This window comes from Poecilia latipinna, unplaced genomic scaffold, assembly GCF_001443285.1.
Source record: "Poecilia latipinna isolate Pla-1442-1.1 unplaced genomic scaffold, P_latipinna-1.0 Scaffold325, whole genome shotgun sequence".
Lineage (NCBI taxonomy): Eukaryota > Metazoa > Chordata > Actinopteri > Cyprinodontiformes > Poeciliidae > Poecilia > Poecilia latipinna.
Genome location: NW_015112941.1, coordinates 214,442 through 236,053, shown reverse-complemented (window position 1 = coordinate 236,053; position 21,612 = coordinate 214,442). Strand labels below are relative to the sequence as shown.

General features: G+C 42.1%; 1 protein-coding gene across 6 annotated transcripts in view; it reads right to left on the bottom strand.

Annotated features, from left to right (window-relative positions):
- bahcc1a (BAH domain and coiled-coil containing 1a) overlaps positions 1-21,612 on the bottom strand; it is an 88,915-nt gene that overhangs the window by 22,578 nt on the left and 44,725 nt on the right. For 4 of the 6 annotated variants that reach the window (XM_015035140.1, XM_015035142.1, XM_015035141.1 and 1 more), the window contains 12 exons: positions 20,876-21,058; positions 12,471-12,593; positions 10,099-12,381; positions 9,513-9,624; positions 9,208-9,407; positions 8,804-8,965; positions 6,975-7,228; positions 6,540-6,885; positions 4,215-5,159; positions 2,357-2,526; positions 1,886-2,022; positions 1,599-1,712 (listed from right to left, as the gene is read on the bottom strand). In XM_015035140.1, coding sequence (XP_014890626.1) covers positions 1,599-1,712; positions 1,886-2,022; positions 2,357-2,526; positions 4,215-5,159; positions 6,540-6,885; positions 6,975-7,228; positions 8,804-8,965; positions 9,208-9,407; positions 9,513-9,624; positions 10,099-12,381; positions 12,471-12,593; positions 20,876-21,058 — 5,029 coding nt within the window. The remainder of the gene's footprint in view (positions 1-1,598; positions 1,713-1,885; positions 2,023-2,356; positions 2,527-4,214; positions 5,160-6,539; positions 6,886-6,974; positions 7,229-8,803; positions 8,966-9,207; positions 9,408-9,512; positions 9,625-10,098; positions 12,382-12,470; positions 12,594-20,875; positions 21,059-21,612) is intronic. The other 2 variants (XM_015035143.1, XM_015035144.1) reach the window with 1 other exon arrangement.

The following is a 21,612-nucleotide window of genomic DNA, read 5'->3' as shown; positions in this document are numbered from 1 at the left end:
AAAAAAAAAAAAAAAAAAAAAAAAGGGGCCCTTCCCCCCAAAAAACACATAAAAAAAAAAAAAAAAAAAAAAAAAAAAAAAAAAAAAAAAAACTTTGCAGTAAAGCATCCTACATCTATATAATTGCACAGATTCGCATTCAGCAGAAGGAGAGATGCTTGAATGGAGCAAACAAAAGTGAATTAAGCCTTCAGGGTTGCCTTGAGAAAAAAAAAGTAGAAGAAAAAGAAAGTAAAAGAAAAGTAAAAGAGGGGATATTCTGAGGTTTACTATATTCTGACCTGAACAAACAATATTCCTGTCCTCCCTACCTCCCTGCAGAGACCTGGCCTGTTACCTTTTCATCTTGGTGTCATTGTCACCCGTCATCAGTGTCCCCTATCTGATTACTGTTAGCATGGTGAGGGGGCAAAGGTGCACAGGCGGATGCAAAATGGAAGTGACATTGCAGAGGGTCAGCTGGGAACACTGTGGACTGTTGCCCAGAAAGCACAGAGAGAAAGGGGGGTAGAAGATGGAGACAAGAAAATGCCATGAGGTGGGCTGTTGTGTCTTAATTCCATGTGAACCCTAAAGACAAGCCTCATTAAAGCCTTCATGGTTTATCAGATCCATGGTGACCACTATCAAAAACTTATATTGTGCATAAGAGAATGTATCTCTTTATTTCTCTGATATTCCCAATTTTCTACGTTAAGCCGTTTGAGCGTTCACATTGCGTTGGACCCTTTTGTGCAAAGATACAAATCACATTCCTGCTGCCACCCTCAAGTTCATACAAGTTAAAAAAAAAAAAAAAAAAGATCCCAAAAGTTGGATGGTATTCAAAGACCCACAGTGATGACCCTTTTTCAGTGTTATTACGTTTAGCCTGCCATATCTGACAGTGGCTCTTCTGCATATTCATTATTTGTCACACCTACACCTCCAGAGTTTTTGTTTTCACCATTTGACAAAATCACTCAATTTTAGTAAAATCTCCAAAAGTGTTCCTCGAACTCCACATATATGTTTGTGATTGGACAGAAAAGGCTTATGGCATCACTTCGCATTAGGAACCAGTTAAGAAGTACATAGCGTGTCATGGGTGTGATACATATTTAACTCTTCGCTACTGGTCTCCAAAGATCAACCTTATGTCCAACGGCTGTCATGTCATATTCGTACGCTTAGGAAATAGTAGACAGCAACGGATCTTCAATTAGTAGCTTTTAGAAATTCTTATCAACTTAAAAAATAATATACAAACTGGTAACCAGTAAGTTTGGCACCTGTAGTTTCATTGAAGTGTATCATTTCTTAACATTAGGTAAATATAGTCGACATCAAAGGTTGGATCGTAATTCTGTTTGTGTGTAAGTAAGACAATGTTTCTGCAACTGGAAAACATTTTAAGACACGTCTGAGTCAGGCGTACCGATAAAGATAGCTTATACTCCTGGTGTTTATTAGATCAAGAAGAGTTCAAATAAGAAAGGGGGGATTCCTAAAAGCTCCCATGTCCTGTTTATGCCAGTGAGGGAGATCTCTGGTTGCTGGTGATTTCATTAAAGCTCTGATTACAGTCGGCAAGCGGAGATGGACTGATTTACACTTACTTGACTTTCCTTTGGCCCTCATTTGAGGACACAGGGCCCGTGGTTAGGGTGGGCTTCCTCTTCCTTGGACGTCCAGGCCCTCGCCTTGCAGGACTTCGAGGTGTTTCCTCCTTCCTGCATACACAAGAGGACGTAAACACACAAGAAGGGAGAGGAACTTGCATCCAAACCATGAGGTGCTATTTGTGAAACATTAAATATAATCCTCTCTAAAAACTGGAAGCATACTACTTTAAGTTTTAACTAATTTGACTATGTTTGAGTGAAGCTTTATGGAAAAAACTCACTGATGGTCATGCTTCCTCTGAAGTTTGGCCAGCTCCTTTTGTTTCTCTTTGTAGCGGCGTTGTATATCAGCCAGTTTTACACGCATTTCAAGCTCAGGGCCATCCATTGTTTCCATGCTAACTTTAGCTGGGCATACCTGAAGTACACAGAGTAAAAAAGCAAATATTAGAGATAAAACTTGGTATTTGTTAAAGTAAAAAATAATCTGTGAAAAGAGTGTGACTATGCAATCTGATGAATTTCCTCAGATAGAAAGCCTTTAAACCAATTTGAATAAATAAATTAACTTCAATGCATTGTTTGATATTGAGGATAAATTTGGAATGTATTTAAATCTGTCTATTTGACAGATTTCTTCTGGAAAGTGCTTGAAGACGACAGTTGTAATGAATTGGCTCCATATGAATAATGTGAATTGGTAACTGAAAGAATTTAAATTAATGATCTCCTCGCATCAGTTTCACCCTCACCGGCTCATTACGAGGCGCCCAGCTGAACTTTCTTCGTAAATTGAAGATCCGACGAGCCGAGAAGTTTTGCTGTGGGCCAGTTTTACTGCTCTCCTGTGATCCCGCCTCCAAGGCACGGGCTGTCGCCAAAGTGGCAAGACTTTGGAGATCAAACATGAGCAGGTCCTCCTCTGTATGGAAACAAAGGACGAATGTTTAAGCTTTTTACAATAACAGTCATATTTTTATAGATACCTGTGATCATAGTGTCATTGAGAGAGAGAGGCAGGGTACACACTGGACAAACAGCTGGGCATAATCAAACTCACTGACAAACTAAACTTAGTCATGTTTTTGAACCACAGGAGGAATAGCATAGAGAAAACCAAGGTATGGATGGAGAAAACATGCAAGAACCAACACTGAAACTCAGGACCCTCTAACTGCAACATTACAGTACTAACATCTGTGCCATTTTGAAGCCTGCTACCAAATATAAACAAATAAAAAAAGACACTATTTTTTGCTTTTTTATCTCTTTCTTTGGAAAAGAATGCTTTTGTGCCTCTAAACTGACTTAAACTGTTAATGTTCTGCCATGGGAATGATGCTCCTTATTCTGTAATCATGTGATTTATTTTTTTTTTTTTCAGAGCCTTCATAAGGGAGCAGTTAAACGCATTTATGTTGTGGTAAATACAAAACATTCTTTTGTATTAATTAAAAAACACAGTGCTTTGAACAGTGAGAACGCTTTTAAAGCCACTTTAAACAATAGGCTCTAATTAGCGAGGCAATGCTCAACGACTTGAAAACATGCACTGCTTTTGTGACTGCAAACAAGACTTTTGATAACATGTTGTGTTTGGGAGGAACGGAAAAGAAACTGATGTGCCTCCTTTTTTGATTTGACTGTGTGTGCACACGTGTGGATCAAACAGCTGCCGGATGGCGAGATAGTGAGGTAGCTTCCTCGAATGGACATAAGAGAGAGGCGGCAAGAAAGTGAGGGGGGGTGCACACCCTTTCCTGAGAGTTCAGCACTGCAGTGCTTCTTCTCCTTCCTCTCTTGAGGCTTCTGCATCTTTAAAACCAGGTTTTAGGAAATAAAAAAAGTGCTTTTAACATGCAATAGATGAGCAACACAAGGCAAGCATGAAAGGAGCCTCTCTGGGGACATGTTAAAGTCCATCAAATGCTCCCCAGATCAGCATGAAGAGATGAGCAACTGGGAGGGAGCTCGCAGGATAGTCTCAACGGAAAGAGAAAAAGGAGGAAGGGTAAGAAGTGTGTTGCTCTTTATATCCCGATACCTGTCAATACAACAACTTGAACTTTTTCACATTCTGCCATGTGTCAGCCACAAACTTCCATTTATTCTGCTAGAGTTTTATGTACCAGACCAACAAATGGTAGCATACAATTGTTGACTGAAAGGGAAATGATGCGTGATTTTGAAAGAAGATTTTTAAGGGCATTTATATTCAGTTTGTTTTGCAGCATCTACAGCTGCAAGTATTTTGCAGTGTGTCTCAACCACCATTGCACATTTAAAGAGAAAGTTTTTTTTTTTTTTTTTTTTTTTTTTTTTTCCCCCAAACAGTTCAAGTTCACTCACATTGGATGATTGGATAACTTGGTGTTTAAGTCATGCCACAGATTTACAATTGAATTTAGGTCTGGACTTTGACTGGGCCAATCCAACCCACGAATATTTTGATCTAAACCCTTCCATTGTAGCGACAAAAATGACAAATGTTTAATTTTCTTTTGCTTTAAAGTTATAGGCTATGCCAATAAAAATGTATTAGAGTGTGTGGTTGTAACAAAATCAAAACAGAAGCACTGAGTGAGTGATGCAAGACCCACTGTCACTCACCAGGGGTTTTTCCACAGATGTGCTTCATCTGCTGCAGCTCCAGATCTGCCAGCTCACTTAGAAGCTCCATGCCCTTGTTGGGGGCGCACTGTGACAGCACAGTTGATGGCGTGCTATTGGAGAACAAGGGGAATGGGGGTACATCTGTGCAAAAAGCAGCGGCAATCAGCAGCTCCAGACTCCAGTAGCAGGGCACATAAGGTTTGCAGGGCACAGCAGCAGCTTCTTCGCCATTGCTGCAGGCGGAGGTTGAGGCAGGCGAAGGACACAGAAATTCCACTGTGGCATCTTCTTGGGTCATCTTATTCTCATGCTCACTCTCCTTTGCCGCCTCTGGCTGGGGGCATGGCGACTCATACACAGCAGGGGAAGCGGGGTCAAGCTCTATGATGGCAGGCAGCTCTGGCTCCTGCTCTGCATGTAGGTTGACCTTTTGATCATGTAGCACCTGACTCTCCTCACCCACCGCTTCCTCATCGTCTTCCTCCTCTAAAGTAATGACAGCATGTGGCCCACTGGGCTGCTCTTTCACAAGGGGAACTGGACAGGAAGCCGTCTCACACACTGAGCTCACAACTGGGGGGCAAGAAAGCACATCTGCCTCAGCTGAACCCTGTTCATCGGCCCCCTCCTCGTCAGGCACATAGTTGGCTGCCGTCACCGCGGTGACCTCCACCTCCTCCCTCAGTTGTAGGGCTCTCTCATTCATGCTTTCCTCCTCTCCTGGCTCCACTTCCTTGAGTGGGAGTGGCTCTGTGAGGGGCATCACTGGGACCTGGCAGTCTAACTCCTCCCCTAGACCAGCAAGAGACTGGGGAGCGTGTTCTGGAGGTTCTGCTTGGACCGCTTCCAGGTCGGCCGGTTGAGCCAGGCGAACATCCTGCGGGGATGGTCCATTTCTGTATCCCAGGGCAATGGCTGGGTATGTATATCCCGGAGGCAAATCTAAAAGCAGACAAAATTATGAATAGTAGGTGCTAAGGACAATTATTGCAAGCTTTCCTTTTGTGTGCAGAGTTTTAAGAAGTGAGTAACAGGTTAATGAAGATGTTCTTGGCTCTATCTCCCAGCAGCAGAAAGGGGCTCAAAGAAATCTGTATGTGTTTAATTTAAAGTCTGCCAGGCCTTTGGTTTATCCGCTACACTAAAAATTCCTCTGGCATGCAGTAAACATGAGCCAGACATTATAATGATGAAAAGAGAGTAATGGCTGAGCTAGGTGGGGGACATGGCTGAGGTATTTCTTGGTGATCACCAAGGGAACGACGTCCCAATGCAGCCGTCACAGACGGCAGACATTTTCCTGAGCTCTGAGTTGTTTAGTCAGTTGGGGGCTTTCCAGAAGAGCCACCCACACATTTTAGCACAACACCAGCTGAAATAAGAGATCACTGAATGCCAATTACCATTCAGTGTATTTCCAGCGCTTTGCTTAATCCTTGAGAACTTTTCCTTTGTTAGCAAGACTTAGACTTATTTTACTTTAGATGTATAGGTAAATCCCAATAAATTTGAATATTCTCTAAAAGTTAATGAATTTTGATATTTAAATTTTAAAAAGCAGAACTTGTAATGTCAAGCATTGATTTGTAGTAATTTTGATAATATCACCCGTCACTGGCTTATCAAAGTATTGTGGCATGGAGGCAGACTGTTGAGGGGCTATTATCCTGACTATTATCTCAAAGATTCAGGCCAGGTGACTGGCCAGTCAATCATGATGATACCATTGTCATTAAAGTAGATACTTTTGTTGTGGGTGTGTGTGTGTAAGTGCTAGAACACCAGCAAACAACGTGGCTCTTCAAATCACTAACTTTGGAAACTTCACACTTGGTCATAAGCAACTTGGATTCTGCACCTCTGCTTTTCTACTTTAAGTTCTGAGACACTGATTTCCAGATGAATTATAACATGTACTTCTTTTTTTTTAAAGCAGGACTTTGGACCAATGTGCAACAGTACAGTCCTTTCTCTCCTCAACTCCGGCAAGACTCTTCAGAAATTGTCTCTGGTTCAGTAGTGGCTTAACGTAAGCAAAGTGGCTCTTGAAGCACTGACTCATGCTTACATCTTGCGAAATAAAACTTCCCAATTGGTCTTTTGTAATATTCATCTTTTCAAAGAAACTGGATTTTAGGCTTTCAATAGTCGTTATCATCAGTATTGACAGAAGTGGATGAAATCATCATGTTTAATGACCAGTGTAAGGTTGAAATTATTGTGAAGAAATAAGCTAATGTCCTCTTTTACTGCGATTCACTTGAATACAAAAAGCACTCTGCAGTTGCAGACAATAAAGGCTTTTCTTCCCCTGTTGCTTACCAGGCTCCAGAGATTCTGGGTAATCTTGAGGGGCCTGTCCTTCGCCCCTCTTATCCTGGGATTCAGGACCCTTGAGCATCTGAGGTGGTGCAGGACTGATTGGAGGAGAGTGAGGGGTTGCCGCCATGGGGCTGGGTGCTGGGCAGGGCGTGGAAGGAGTGCTTCTGGGATGTTGGCGCAGTGAGGGGGATTGGTAACAAGGGGACAAGTGAGTGGCACAGGCTCCAGGGGGTGAGTTGCTTCTCTGTGGGGGGTTGTAGGAGTAGTTCTTAGCAGGTTTGGATGGTCTTGGCTCTGTAATCAGTTCTTCTAGTTCATCTGACGGCTCGTCTGGTCTCTTGTGTATCTGCCATGTCAAAAAGTTTTGTTTTATACACATATCGTGTGTGTCTTTTTAAAATACGATAAACACACACACCGAGACTTGATACCAACCTGTTCATTGTGCGTGGACTGATGCTGCATGGTGTGCGCGGCCCTGTGTTGCTGCTGAGGCTGAGGAGGTAGCTGCAGCTGCTGCGACTGGTGATTCTGGTGCTGATGCTGGAGCTGTTGGTGCTGCTGGAAGGCGTACAGCTCCTGTTGCCGTAGAAACTGAGATCGGGAGTACACAGCAGGATGTTGCATGTGGGAGGGTGGGCCCCGCGCGCTATACACAGGGGGCCACAGCCCTTGCTGCTCGATCACGTCTAATGAGAAAAAGGAAGGAGGAATTCAATGAGGGGACTCTTCGCTACAACAAAAGCCCATGCATGCACACCCATGCACACATTCTTTTTTTCATATCAGCATGTATAGCACCCTACGATACATTGCCATGCAGATAACAATTCTTTTCTCTTTTTCTATCATTATGTACCTGTCAGATGACAGTTGTCAAACAGCAAAAACCATTAGGGATCATTTAAAAACCATTGTATTCACATTTTATAGAAACATCGATCCTTTCAAAAACGATTTTTTTTTTTGTCTTCACTGCACAACATCTCCCCAGGCAGCAAAAATCCCACACTCTCCCTCCTCTGTTTAAAACAAAAAGCGCTTTCTTACAATCTGCTCTGAGAATTTTGGAATGTAGGAGGAAAGTTTTAACAATGGTGCAATGACACCAGATGATTATTGTTTTTAGGTTGATTAGAGGTCAAGCTCCAGGCTGAAAATAGAACTACGCCCCTTCGGAGAACTCAGAAATGTCCCACCTGCTCAGTCAAACCTCAATAAAAAGGGGGATTTCAGAAATCCTAATTCCCATGTCTCAAAGTGTACTTCCTCTCTTATAGCAGATGTTACACTCAAGGAGCCACACAACAACCTTATTTTCCCTTTCCCTCTCTGTGTGACTTTATTATGCATTTCCTATTAACAGGTTCATCTACTTTTTTTTCTTAATTCCTTCTTTTGTCATAGCCCAACAATTAGAGTCAGACTTGAATATGCAAATGTTTCCCTGTAGGGTAGTTTGTGCTGATCCATTTCCTTCTCAGTTGTTAGTCCCGCTGAGCGACAACTGAACTGCCGGTTCTAAGACTGTGAGCAGGCAGATTAAAGTCGTCTGTCTATTGACTAAATATGTGTATATGGTGGCTTATAAAAAGCAATCATTCTGTCACACTTGTTATTTTTCCTCTCCTGAGCATTCAAAGTTTATTGTAGTGCACATGAAGTGCAAAAGTATTTATGCTACTTGAATTTTTTGTCATATTACAGACAAAAACTTTGACATATCAATATAGGATTTTATGCTATAGACCAACATTTAGTAGTGTTGTGAAGTGAAAAAATGCGACAATGTTATATTTAACAAATTGAAATCTAAAATGGGGGCAAGCATTTGTATATAGCTCCTATGAGTGTGTTTATTAAATGTTTTTTGGGGTATATTTACCAGTTCACACATTAAGATATTGAATTGCTTTACCATTCCTCTTTAGCTCTTGGAGCCTTGATGAGGGCATTCTGACACATAAATATAACTTGATCCCAACCATTCAGTTGCAGCTCTGTATGTTAAATGTTTTTGTCCAGAAGGATGTTGAGTTTCCTTTTAATCTAAAGTCTTTTGTTGCTTCTATTATGTTTTCTTGCAAGATCACCACTAATTATTTAAAAAAAAACACTGGAGTTTATTTAAAAAGACGTTTGAATGTCTACTTCAAACATTCAAACATGTAAACATTATTTATTAAAGTAAATTTTTAATTGAATTACTATTATTCCCTTTTTTTTTTTTTCTTTACAATCGATAGTGTAAAATTATGGCATACCCAAGTGATGTGGCGCTGGATGGGGTGCAGGCTCAGAGGGAAGGACCACTAACTGGGCTGAGGGGTCCTGTGGTAGAGGAAGGACTGGCTGCAGGGGGCCTGGCATGGCTGAAGAAAAACCTGGAGGCAGGTTCTGATGCAAGGGTGTATGACCTATACCTGCTGTACAAAAATGATTACAACAGAGATTACAAAACTAATATATGCATGTGATTACTAGTTTCAAATCCCAGAAGAATGAAAAGGCAATTTGAAATAGTTTGATTTAAAAACAAAATGGTAACAAAAAGCAGGGAGAGAATTTGTTCTTTGCATTTTCAAAACTTGTATTTGAAATTGAAACTGCTGCAAACAAGACATGTGTAACAGAAGGTTGTTTATTTTATTTTATTTATTTTTTTTACCATAAGAATGTCCTGTCATCCAAAGGGATGGACTTCCAGTTCTTGGCATCCAATGATGGTGAGCAGAATGTGCAGCAGGGTCTCCTAACTGACCAGACTGGAGGGATGTCCCACCAGGGACCATCAGATGGGAGGTGAGGTCTCCATGGCAGCTGGTGGAAGGGTGGATCCTTGCAAACTCCACACGTTCCTTATTATCCCTGTCATTATAAAATAGAGGAGCAGAGAAATACAGTACATGTGTTTTTTTTGTTTCTTTTTTTACAAAGCAAATTTGTGTAGCCTTGGGAACTACATTTACATACCTGATGTATGCGTCTCTATCTCTATCCAGACAATTGAGACCCATTTGTTCTTCATTTATCCTTTTCCTTTCCTCCTCATTGGGATCCACAGGATACATGGAGCGGGGCAATCCTGTGAGACGAACATTACACATAAGGCAGATACTCCTAATTGTCTTCTATTAGCTATACATTAAAAATATGAAATCATGCTGATTGATACAAGTTACAAGTTTTTCAAAGTTCTAAAATATGGACAAGTGGAATTCATTTCTGTTACTGATGCAAATTTAAAAAGGACTTTCCGTTTGTTTGCAAAACCCAATATTTGAGACTGGATATAGTATGAAAAAATATTATTTGAATGAATATTTACAATGAAATTCAACAGTAATCAGCAACATTCACCAAAATTTGAGTTCAATTTGCGTTTAAAAAGAATCCTGAAAGAGGCGACCAAACGTTGCTAAATAACAAAAACTAAATAAAAAATTATTTTGACTTGTATTGACCACAACAAATTTTTTAAATTTTGGCCTTCTGAATATTTTATCTTTGTTTCAACAATTTGTTACACTGTCATTTGTTGTGCATTGCTCTACCCTACCTTTCACAGAGTTATGAACTCGTCCCTGCCGGCTGTTGGGGTGACCGTCTCCTGAACGGCATGGCGGCTCCCTTTGTCTGGCGACTGCTACTGCAATTCCCACTGGGGGCTGCCGCACCTCGTTTTCCACATGACCCGCCTCCCCCGTTTCTCTGCTCCTCACACTGTAATCAGGGCGCTCACCATCAGCAGGGCCCTTCCTGGAAGGGAGAGTCTGCTTGTTGCCCTGGAGAGCACAGCTACCACCTGATGGACCCGATTTGAGACTTCCCAGCCCCCCAAATGGGCTCTTCTGAGAAAGAAGCAATGGTTGCTGCTGGTTGCTGTACTTCAGCAGGCTCTTCATGGCACTGCTCTCGCCCTGAGTTGGACCTTGGGCGTCCGGTTGCTGCTGTGGCTGTTGCTGACTGAGAGTGGGTGCGGGTGGGGGCTGTTGAGGAGGGAGCCCTAATCCTTGCTGTTGTTGCTGCTGTTGCCGTTGTGAGTGTTGTCCACCAGAGCCTCCTAACTCCATGTATGACCTCCTCTGCTCCTCTTCTGGTTGTGACATGTGATGTGGAGGCCTCATTCCCCACGGAGGTACAGGTGGTTGCTGGTGGTGATGTTGCCCACTGTTGTTGTTATACCCATAAGGAGACATGTCCATCTTTCTCTTAAGCTCCTGATTGTTACTCTGGTTCAGCTCAGCTGGAGAAGGAGCATCTGGGCCAGGTCTGCCATGCTGCTGGTGACGAATCCTAGCTACCTTTTGGCCTTCTCTCTGTAATGAGCAGCTGCCTCCGGAAGTATGGGCTGCTCCAGCCCCTGCATGTTGTCCCATGTTTTTGTTTCCAAGTGGGGAAGAATTAGGTGGAGGTCCCTGATGGGAACAGTCTCTGTAAGGAGAAGAGTTGACAGAATGAGGGACAGAATGGCCCGCCTTTGGTCCCTGGGAAAGCGAAGGCCTGAACACATCCATGTCCACCGAACTATTAATACACTCTGCGCTGCGTGATCGTACAACTTGGTGCTGTTGTTGAGAATGGGGCGTTTTTTGTTGTTGCTGTTGGGGTTGCGGAGGAAGCTGTGAGGGCTGAACGTGTTGATGGTGAGACTGCATCCAGTCTAGAGACTTCTCTGTCTTTCTGTATGGATGCTGCTGTTGCTGTTTTCTCTGCCAGTTACTATGGTGCCCACTGCCACCTTTTTCAATTGCTTTGTCCTTGGAGGTGCTGCCTCCTCCGTTTCCCACACCCTGGCAATCAGGGTTACCAAGCTGGAATGGTCCATTTGATTTGTCCCCTAGGTCTGCCACAGATGGTACAAATGTTGGCCCTGTGACTTTAGGCTCCCGTCCTACACTGATTGTCCCTCTGTCTTGTGAGGCAGGGTTGGCCAAAGGAGCAGGTGGGGGTGGGCAGAAAAAATCTGGATGGTGGTGGGTATGGTGTGAATGATGTGGGTGGTGTGGATGGCTGGGGTGGAGCTGAAGGCAATGGAATCCCCCTGGATGAGGATGTGAATGGGGGTGAGCATGAGGATGGGGATGACTATGTGCCCCTCCGGCAGCAGAGCCCATGTGTAAGGGTGGAGGTACTGAGTAGGGCAGAGAGTGATGAAGTGGTGCCTGACCCCTTTCCAGACAATCAGAAGGCTGTTCACTAATCCTCATCTCACCACTTACCCCTTCTTTGGTGCAGCGACCATTGACATTGGACCCTATATGCCTGCCCTGGCTGCTCCCCCCATCTACCATAGATCGAAGGCCTGTGCCCTCTCCACCACAGCTTGGCAAGGAGACTTTCGACCCTGCTGTCGTTCCTGGATCTCCATTTGGCATCTTGCCATTATGCAAACAAGCACTAAGGGGCTTGCTCATATTCTGATGGTGATCTTTAGTGTACTCCATGGCGAGCGATGCTTTATGTCTCTCCAGCGCTCGACTATTGACCTCCTCTAATGGCAGTGGATGCTGTGGATAGTGAGACTGCTGCTGATGGGTGTGGGAATGGTGGTGGTGCGTGGTCTGAGGTGTCTGGTGATTCTGGTGTTGCTGTTGCTGCTGCTGTCGCTCTTTAGCATCTTGTTTTCCACTGGATCTTTCCTTGTCCTTGACAGGTACCACTCCTCTCTCCACTGATCCCTCTTTAAGACCCTTATGTATACCTGCCCCCAAGCCTGGGTCTCTGTCCCTGCTGCAGGACCCCTGAGAGTGTCCTGAACCTGTCCTAGACATCGATGGCAGGCTGTGATTGGCTGAAATGAGCGATGGCTGGGATGGAAGACCCCGCAGGTAAAAGTTTTCTAGAACAGAAAAGAAGACATGCAAGCAAATAAGGTTACATTTGGTGAATAAATGTGTTCTCAACTGTCTTCTTATTAGCATGTCTTACCTTTTTGTGTGTCATAGAAACGGTGCTGCCCATACAAAACACCACTGTTGGCATGGTGATCTAAGTGGCTCATTGGAAGGAAAGTGTGGGCCAGACTCCCTGAAAACCGAGGGTATCCTGGACCTAAGAGAGAGGGAGAGAGACGGTTGATAAAGTGACACCCGCTACTGTGATGGAGTTATATGTGGTAATCCTTCAGGCCCAGTGCAGCTGCTGGTGTTCATACGCAAATAAGTACTGGCTGTGATTCTAATGTTTGCTTTTCCTGCCTGAGTTTAGCATTTAGATAATGAAAGAAAAGCTCAGGGATTGGTGTAATATGACATTTTTCTTTGAGACATACGGCTTATTCTTCATCACACCGTGAGAACCAACAGCAGCACCTATACTCATCTGAGTGTAGCGATGAGGGTGGATTTTAGGCTTGTGTGAACAGAGAGCTCGTTCTCTATAACTCTTAGTAACCTAGTTTAGAGGTAAAAGGATGCTTGGATTTTGGGCCTATAAGCCAGTACACCTGCGCTCTTTAAATCAAGGCCATCTGTGGCACATTTATACCAATACCACAGAAAAACATAATCATTATGAAATAGGACACTGGAGAGCACAAAGGACTTTGAGGGTGGAGAAGAGAGAGAATGTGGACTGAGATGAAAGCCCAGACAGGCATCACTATGACAACACCACTGCAACTGGGTAACTATGGTCTCTAAACACGTGAATGCAAATTAAACTACCCTATTTATACAAATGTATAAATAATTTTTAAAGAAGCTTAAAAAATAAGGTCGAAGGAGTGCTAGATAAATAATGTGGCATGCCTGGCCATCTTTATTTATATTTAAGTTTGCATACATGTAAGCAAATAATATTTAAAAACCCTAACATGACAGAGTGTACCTGCTTTTTTCTGGGATTCATATGCAATGCCAGTCACTGAAACATGCACTCATCAATGACATGAATGTCATAATTTGGGCGTTTTCAATGATACATATAAACCATTCTTCTTTGTGTAGCAAGCAGCCAGCAACCTCAATACATTTATGAAATAAGAACAGATTGCACAAGTTTGGAATTATTATTATGGATTTAAGATCAAATATATAGACATAGATTGAATTGCATACATACAACCCCAATCCATTTGAGTAAATTAAAGATAGGAAGTTGCAGTCCAACCAGACACTGACTGTATCTCTAAACAACCTCCTGGCATCACAACAAGGTATGAGGGAGTGCCAACCAAAAAAGGAGCCCAAGTGACAAAACCAACATCTTCAAGCAAAACCAACATCTTCAAACAAAGTCAACATCTTCAATGCCCATATGAACAAGTCAGATTCCTTCTTTAGAAAGGATTTACGGTCAAGCAGGAGAAGAATGTTCTGATGTTTAGATGAGTCAAGGCGGTTTATTGCACTAGGGCAATAGATTAATCAGGGGGTACCTCCAAATTCTTCAACTCCCCCCTCGATTTAAGTGGCAGATGGTTGAAACTTGGATACCGTTTTGGGTGTCCCAAAAGGATCCTAAAGCCAAATTAGTATCAGAACTGGGTTTGGCATGGTATGGATAAAACAGCATTAAGCTTCTGGAATGGCCCCAACTTCCACTCTATGAAGAATCTACATTAAAGTCTAACCTATCATCCATAGTTGGAAACTAACTAATTTCAACCAAGTTTATGAATTGATTTATTCGTTCATCAGTTTACCAATCAGTTTACCACTGATAAAAAGAGCGGTAAAATATCTAATCATAAATATACCAGAAGATTAATGCCCACAAAAAGGCCCATCAATTCTTCCAACCTAACTTTCCAACATATAGAGAATACGGACAATGAGAAAAAGGAACAGGATACAATCTCTGTAAATTAAATCAAAGACAAACATGCAACTTCATTCAGCAATGCACTTTATATGGCCTTGTCCCTATATGACGGTATCTTTTTTTTTCCTTTTAAATTTATCCCTGGGTGTTGAGTCTCTTCTTTCTTGACATAGGAACAATGCAGCTGGAGCTGAGAGCTGGCTCAGGAGAGGGAGGAGTGTTGTGGTGGGCTTAATGACCTTGCCTCATTGCAGCCCCTGCTTCCTCCAATCTTAATTAATGAAATGCACAGAGAGGGCAAACAGCATGGCAATAACACGGGAGGTGTGGCTTTCTGTGCAGGGTAACAGGGCGATAATTGCATACTCTTGTTTTTTTTCTTTAATTTTTCCTCTGTTTCACAGCTTTTTCTACCTCAAAACACTCTTTTCCCATCCCCACTTTGTCTTTCTTTTCATTGTGATGATTAATAAGCATCCAGATTTATGCCAATTCACCAACTGAGGTGGGGGCACAGGGATCCTTTGTTTAAGCAAGACATTTTTCTCTGATTTTCAAGGGGGAGAAAAGCAGAGCGCAGTTCGTCGGTCTTTATCCAAGCTGGGAGAGCGCCTTCTTTTCTCCAGCAGCATGTTGTTTGTGAGCGTGACGATTGACAGCGTAATCCCTTTTCACAGTGTGGTCTGGCTGTGCCCGATAATGCCAGCCTGCTCAGTTTCAACGTACCCTCCAATGGGACAACACGGGGGAGACTGCTGGGCATGGCGGAGCCCATTCAGCCATTAATCTCTGCTGCTGCTCCAGCAGGTGACTTGAGAAAGGTCTTAGTGCAGTCTGCTGACTGCACAGCAGCCCGGCGCTCTGCACATACATGGGGACGCACAGAGACATGTCAGCATCAGCAAGTAAATGACAGAGGGGCGTTAACACAGTGCATGCCTTTGATTCTAAGGGAGGAGCAAAGGCAAGAGACAGAGCACACAGAGTTGAATTCCTTTTCTGAATATCCAAAAGGTAATTTCTTAAACAACCGAAAACGAAAAGAGAGGAAGAGTCTAGATGGAAAACAAAGGAAAGAGTTAGTTCTCCTCAGACCAATCAATTACTTATGAAGTTTATCCAAAATAAATAACAAACAAATTAATTAATATAAAATTTCTACAGCTTGTATAAGGGTGTCAGTATGTTAAGTTCTATTCACAATTTTATATTCCTCACCCAAACGCACATGGCTACAAAAATTCATGGCTAGGTAAATTGATGGACAGCGCAGGGCAAATGGAGACCAAGAGAAGAGGAGGAGCAGCCCAAGTTGCCTGTCAGGGCCGCTAATTGAGAAAAAAATGACAGAACCATCAAGACACAGAAGGGGTGGAGAAGAGCAGAGGAGGCGAGAGATACTTGGCGGAGGAGGGGCAGCACTGTGATGCATCTCCTCAGGTTTGACTAATTGAAAGGACGGGATGCAGGCTGACAAGAGAGAGAGAGAGAGAGAGAGAGAGAGAGAGAGAGAGAGAGAGAGAGAGAGAGAGAGAGAGAGAAAGAGCATGAAAGAAGCAGACGTGTACTCGGGAGAGTTGGGTGGCTGAAGGGTGCATGTTGGGGTGGGAGGAGGGTGGGTAGTGCTGCTTAAAATCCTTCTACAGGAAAACCAACAGGAAGGACCCACAGAAAGAAAAGAAGGACATCTGAAGATGGGCTTGGAAAGGCGCATCAAACAGGAGTGGATTAGACAAGCAGTGTGCAGGCAATCGATGTATTCATGTATGTCTATAAGTGTAGACTGAGTTATGAGAGAGATTCTTTTTGGCACAAGGTGAATCATTTGAACCACATCCAGCTGGCCACAGGTTTGATTCAAACATGTTTTCTATTTTTTTTTTTTTTTTTCACTCAGCTACCAAGCTGACTGAAAAAAGTTATGCGAATTAACATGACTTTTCATACAAAGGCCTGATACTTAAAAACAAATAAAGTACCCATTATAATAGTCTCTAGGTCTATACAAGGTAGTGCCTCCCCACCAGTTTTCACAAACATCTGAACACAGACACAAGTTAAGTCAATAAAGGAATAACAGAAAGCTTAATTTTGTATTTTGTCCAATATTCTTTAGAAACATGTCTTGCAAAGTTTAACGAAAAACTTAAAGCTGGGTTTCTCAAAATAGTTATTGCAAAAAAACATCTAATTGCAACGCTAAGTATATTAAAACATTTTTTAAAACATTTTGTGAAATGCAAGAAAAATAAAAACTGCTTCTAATAAGGAGTGGAATTGGATATTTATAGCAAAATCTAAAATAGATAAAATCCCACAAAGGCATATCACTAGTGCATGTAATAATAAAATATTTCGCATTTTTAAAAGAAAATTGCTCTGTTTTTAAACCGCAAACATTTTTGTTTTGCTTCCGAATGTTAAAATGAGAATTCACACTATGATAAAATCCTTATGAGACTGGTAAGGGTATTGAAGAGGTATAAAGAGAACTTTAAATCAGCCATTCTTCTGTCTTGAAAACAGCTGACATTTAAAGTAACACACAAACATGCCTCGCTCTGGTCATCTATACAAGTTCACCCTGAAAGAAAGTAGACAACAAGACCGTAACTAAAGTCTCAGAATCCTAAACTGTCATCACAAAATCTACAGCAGGCCCTACTCTTAATGTGAAAGTGTATGCCTATACAATCAGAAAGAATCAAAGAATACTTATTGATCTGTGGAATGATTTGTATGAGAAAGAAGCATCTTAAAGTCGCATATCTGAAAGGGAAGAATGAGGAATGTTGATTGAAGGATCAGCATAAAATCTTGATTTTACAAAATGTTGATGTTTGTTTGGACAGGGCATTATGTTTTTCGCTGCTATAGTCTTCACTGGACATGCGGTTCCGGACCAAGCAGAGTGAGGATGTTCCAACTAATCTGAGACAAAATATAGACTTAGCAAGAAACGGCAGTTTTCTCAGACTCAAATCAGAAATAAATGGTGTGAAATATTGTTACATCACCGAATTAACGGTAAAGGACACCATGTGCATATTGAAGAGATGCCAACAGCTTTGACAAAACAGCAACATCTGACGGCTTGAAAGTGAGAACACGTTTATCTGACGGAGTGTGTTTTGATTACTGTGGGCTTGGCATGTCTAGTGAGATTTGACATTTCCATTCTTTTTCTTTTACCAAAACAAAACTTGGAGAAGTATTTCTGTAGACGCTGCATTGATAGATGCCAGATTGCTTAAGCTTCTTGTTTTATTTCACTTTCAAATACATCATATGCCAATTAGAACATAAGAATTCACTTCAAAGCAAGGAAGACTGGAGAAGCATTACGCGCAATGAGATTTCCGGTTAAAAAAAACAAGATGTTTACATCCAGTATACAAGACACCCCCCCCCCCCCCCCCCCCCACACACACACACATAACTGTTTCCCCCAACTGTCTGACCTTAAATCAGACTAATAATTTCTCAAATTAACTCAGGATTACCAAGATGATTTGGACTAGCTAAAATATACCATCATTATATCATTTTTTTATGGATGTTTTGTTGATTGCTTGCTTCAAATTCAGGAGTTTATATACACTGAGTTTATCTCTTTAAACTATTTGGGAAAGCCCAGGTGTTGATGTCTTGGCTAAACACCCGGAAATCAAACAAGCAGCTTCTTGATGTGAGTTCATGGGAAAATAGAACAGCAGCTCTCCAAAAGCCTTCTTCAATCTTAGATATAACTTCAACAAGATGCCATATTCACCTCTTCTACACTCACACCTATGTAACACCGGAATGTCCTTCCTCAGACTGTTTGTCAACGAGACAGTTTCTGTTTTCCAAAAATGAGCACATCTTTGGAGATAAATATGCATTTCAACCCAAGAACAAAAGCAAAAGACCTAGTGTTGGCTGAAGTTTGTAAGAGAGAGAAACAGTGCCAGTGTCCACAAAAGAGTCATGTTCAGACATGAAAGGTCAATCAGGAAGGAAGAATAAGAAGAAGCCATTACTACAAAAGCAACATAAAACCTAGATCACAGTTTGCAAATACACTCAAATAAGACAGGTGCATTAGGAGAAAAACTTGGTAACTTTGTAAACCTTAGATCACAATCTCAAATCTAAAGCACGGTGGCGGCAGCATCTTGTTATGGGGGAGTTTTGCTGCAGGGGGTACTGGTGAACTTCACAGAATACATGACATCACAAGAAGACAACATCATGTGGAAAATTATAAAGCCCAACTTACACTAAGTGTGTAATAAGTTGAAGGTGAAAAGGAAGATGGGAGAAGATGAAAAATAAATTAAATATTCTTCTTTTACCAGTATTTAGCAAAAAAAGAAAAGATAAAAGAGATCACAATTTACCTTAATCAGAAAAAATAAAATCACAGTTTAATGTCAGAGAGTGAAGGGGGGAGGGATACTAAGCTGTCTATACCTTAAACATGTGAATCATAAACAAGTAGCTGACTTTAAATTTCAACTGCTACATTTGAATTTGCATGTAAGTAATCTGTTTAAAAAGACACTTGGAGACAAGGAAAAAAAAATATCCGCAGAGTATCTCAGAGCATACAAGTGAGACACTAATGCGGCGACACATGCAAGAAGTCAGAGCTTGCTCTGCTGCCGGCGGGGGGCTGCTTGACACCCAGAGAGAAGAGGCGAGAGTCTGGGTAATTGTGCCGCTCATTTTGATGACTTGCTTTTTATGCAAAACAGGAAAAAGACAATGTGCAATTATGTCGAGGAGGGAACAGCTGAATGTGGTTGATGAACAGTCTGGATTCAATCATGCTCTTAGTGCGTTATATGCAATTAAACTGCAATAGAGATAATGGCCTCCATTGCCAACTGAGTAATAATCCCAGTCATAATCACCTCCATTACTTTTATTAGGGTTGGCATTGCCATCATCGCTCCTAATATTATTTTTCTTTTCCACAAAAGAAAGTGCTTGACAATGAAACCTGAAGAGCGCAAGGTAAGACAAACAGAGGGGCTTCAGAAAATGAGCCTGGAGGGAGAATGTATCGGAGGGAGCCGATGTTGAAGTTTATTTTTCAGCTGAGACTTTCTCCATGAATTAGAGCAACTGTTAACTGACTGAATCAATGACGTCTTGGTTGGAAGAGGCATTCGGTGGTCCAACAAACTCACACGTCGTCTGTGGGCTCGAGGAAGTAAAGTCTGAAGTTCAGAAGACACCATAGTCTTTTGTAGTTGCACCTTAAGCATTTTATTGATGGTGGTACACTAGTTTAAAGAGTTCTTGTAGTTGTTTCTGTTGTTGATCTACTTCTAAAACACTTTTATGTCTTTGAAGAGTTGTTGTGTTGATGCGTGAAACATCTGCTCATACAGAGATTATTTGTCAGCAGGATTACTCAGAATGTTTTTTTATGACGGAAACTGTGTTAATGTAGAAAGTCCATCTCCTCGCCAGATGTACAAAGCCAGGCAAAAAAAGAGTTTCTCTAAAATTCACTCTCTCACTCACACACCACGAACTGCCACATTACAACCCCAAACATCAATGTGTTTTACTTGGATTTTATGTGACAGACCAACAAAAAGAGGTACATGCAGTTTTCAAGCATTTGTTTTACAAATGAAGGTATCTGAAAGGTTTGCTCGCCATTTCTTTTTGTCACCTTTTTTTCTTTTTTGCTCTTACATAAAACCAGCTGGTGCCAAAGTACATATAATCAGCAATAAATAAGGTAAATGAGATGAGGTAAAAAAATAAAAATAAAAAAATTAACTGCTTGGTCCAAATGCAAAACACAATATGTGGCGGAAAACTAACACCACACATCACATTAAGCATACCATTGCCACACGGTGGTGACTGATTTATGTTGTGGGGATGGTTTTGTTAAGCAGAGACAGGGAAGCTGCTCAAGAAGGCTACACTTTTCAGATCTTTATTTGAAAATGCCTTTGTTTATATTTTCTCTCTTAGTCTATTCAAAAACAAAATAAATTCTCAATGTCATCCTTCTCTGACTCCCTGATGAAACTAACATTGGGGGCGTTGAACCTAAAGAGTGTACTTATTTTTGGGTGTCTGAGCCCATGTTTGTGCAGTTAGGATGTTGTAATGCTGAGTGTTGGGTGGGAACGCCCCTTTGTTAAGCTGCAATTGAGGCACTGGCAGAAAGCTTTGCAATCACTGCAACTTTTTATTGGCCCACGTTTCCATGTGCTGCTTCGCACAGCCTGGGGCGACATTCTTGCTGACATGAATTGAATACCGCAAGATTCTTTGGCTGAACTATTGACCCTGCATCCTTATCCAGACAACTGAACCACAGCGCTCTGTTCTAAAATTTGTTTTCTATTTTTGGTACAAAACTGTCGTTAGACCACTGCAAATTTTAGCAGAAGCCTTATGCAAATCCCCAGAATAGGAAATGTCAGGACAACAATACACCAGCCAAACCCGTGTCTCCAGAACAGCCAAGATACAAGTATCACCTTTTGCTGACGATGTGATGAAGTGATGGAATAACTACATGAGTGTGTATATGCTGGTGTTATGTGAGGTACCTTCATGGGAATGGGGAAACCAGATCTGTGAGGCGCTGGAGTGGGGTCCGCCTCGGAAGGATGGCGAAGAGGGGGAGGAGGGCGGCCTGGAGGGGTGAGGCGGGTGAGAAGGCGGGGAACCCAAACTACTGGCAAGGAAGGTCCCCATGAAAGAGGCTGACGAGTTGCCCATCAATCCACTGCCTGCATCGTTGACGGGACAAAGGGGGAAGAAAGAAAGTGAAGATTAGATTTAGAGGAGTGGACTGTTGCCATGATTGTGACCAAACTTTCTAGGAAGAGGCATCCTATCTCGTTGTAAACTCACTGTTTAGCTTGAATCATTAAGCCTTGGAGAGGATGAGAGATTGTGTGTTCATGTATTTGCGTGTGTGTGTGTGAGAGAGAGAGAGATAGAGAAAGAGTGTGAGACTCTCCTCCCCTTCGCTGTCAGCGGAGTCCTCTCCCCTCACAGCACCTCTCCCCATGGGCAGACAGAGGTCTCATCTCACAGCTGAGTACACACTTTCTCAGGCTCTCTCCCTCTCGCTCTCACACACTTTTGCTCCTGCTCCCCAGCGTCCCTTTCTCAATTTCTCTCCCTCTCTCCATTATCTTGCTCTCTCCATCTCTCACTTTCATGCCCTCAATCTCTTTTATTGCTTTGCTCCATTTCACCTCCGCTCTCTCTTTTCTGTCTTTCACTCTTGCATTTCTCAGCGTGACTATAACAGTTCTATTTTTCACTCTTTTTCAGT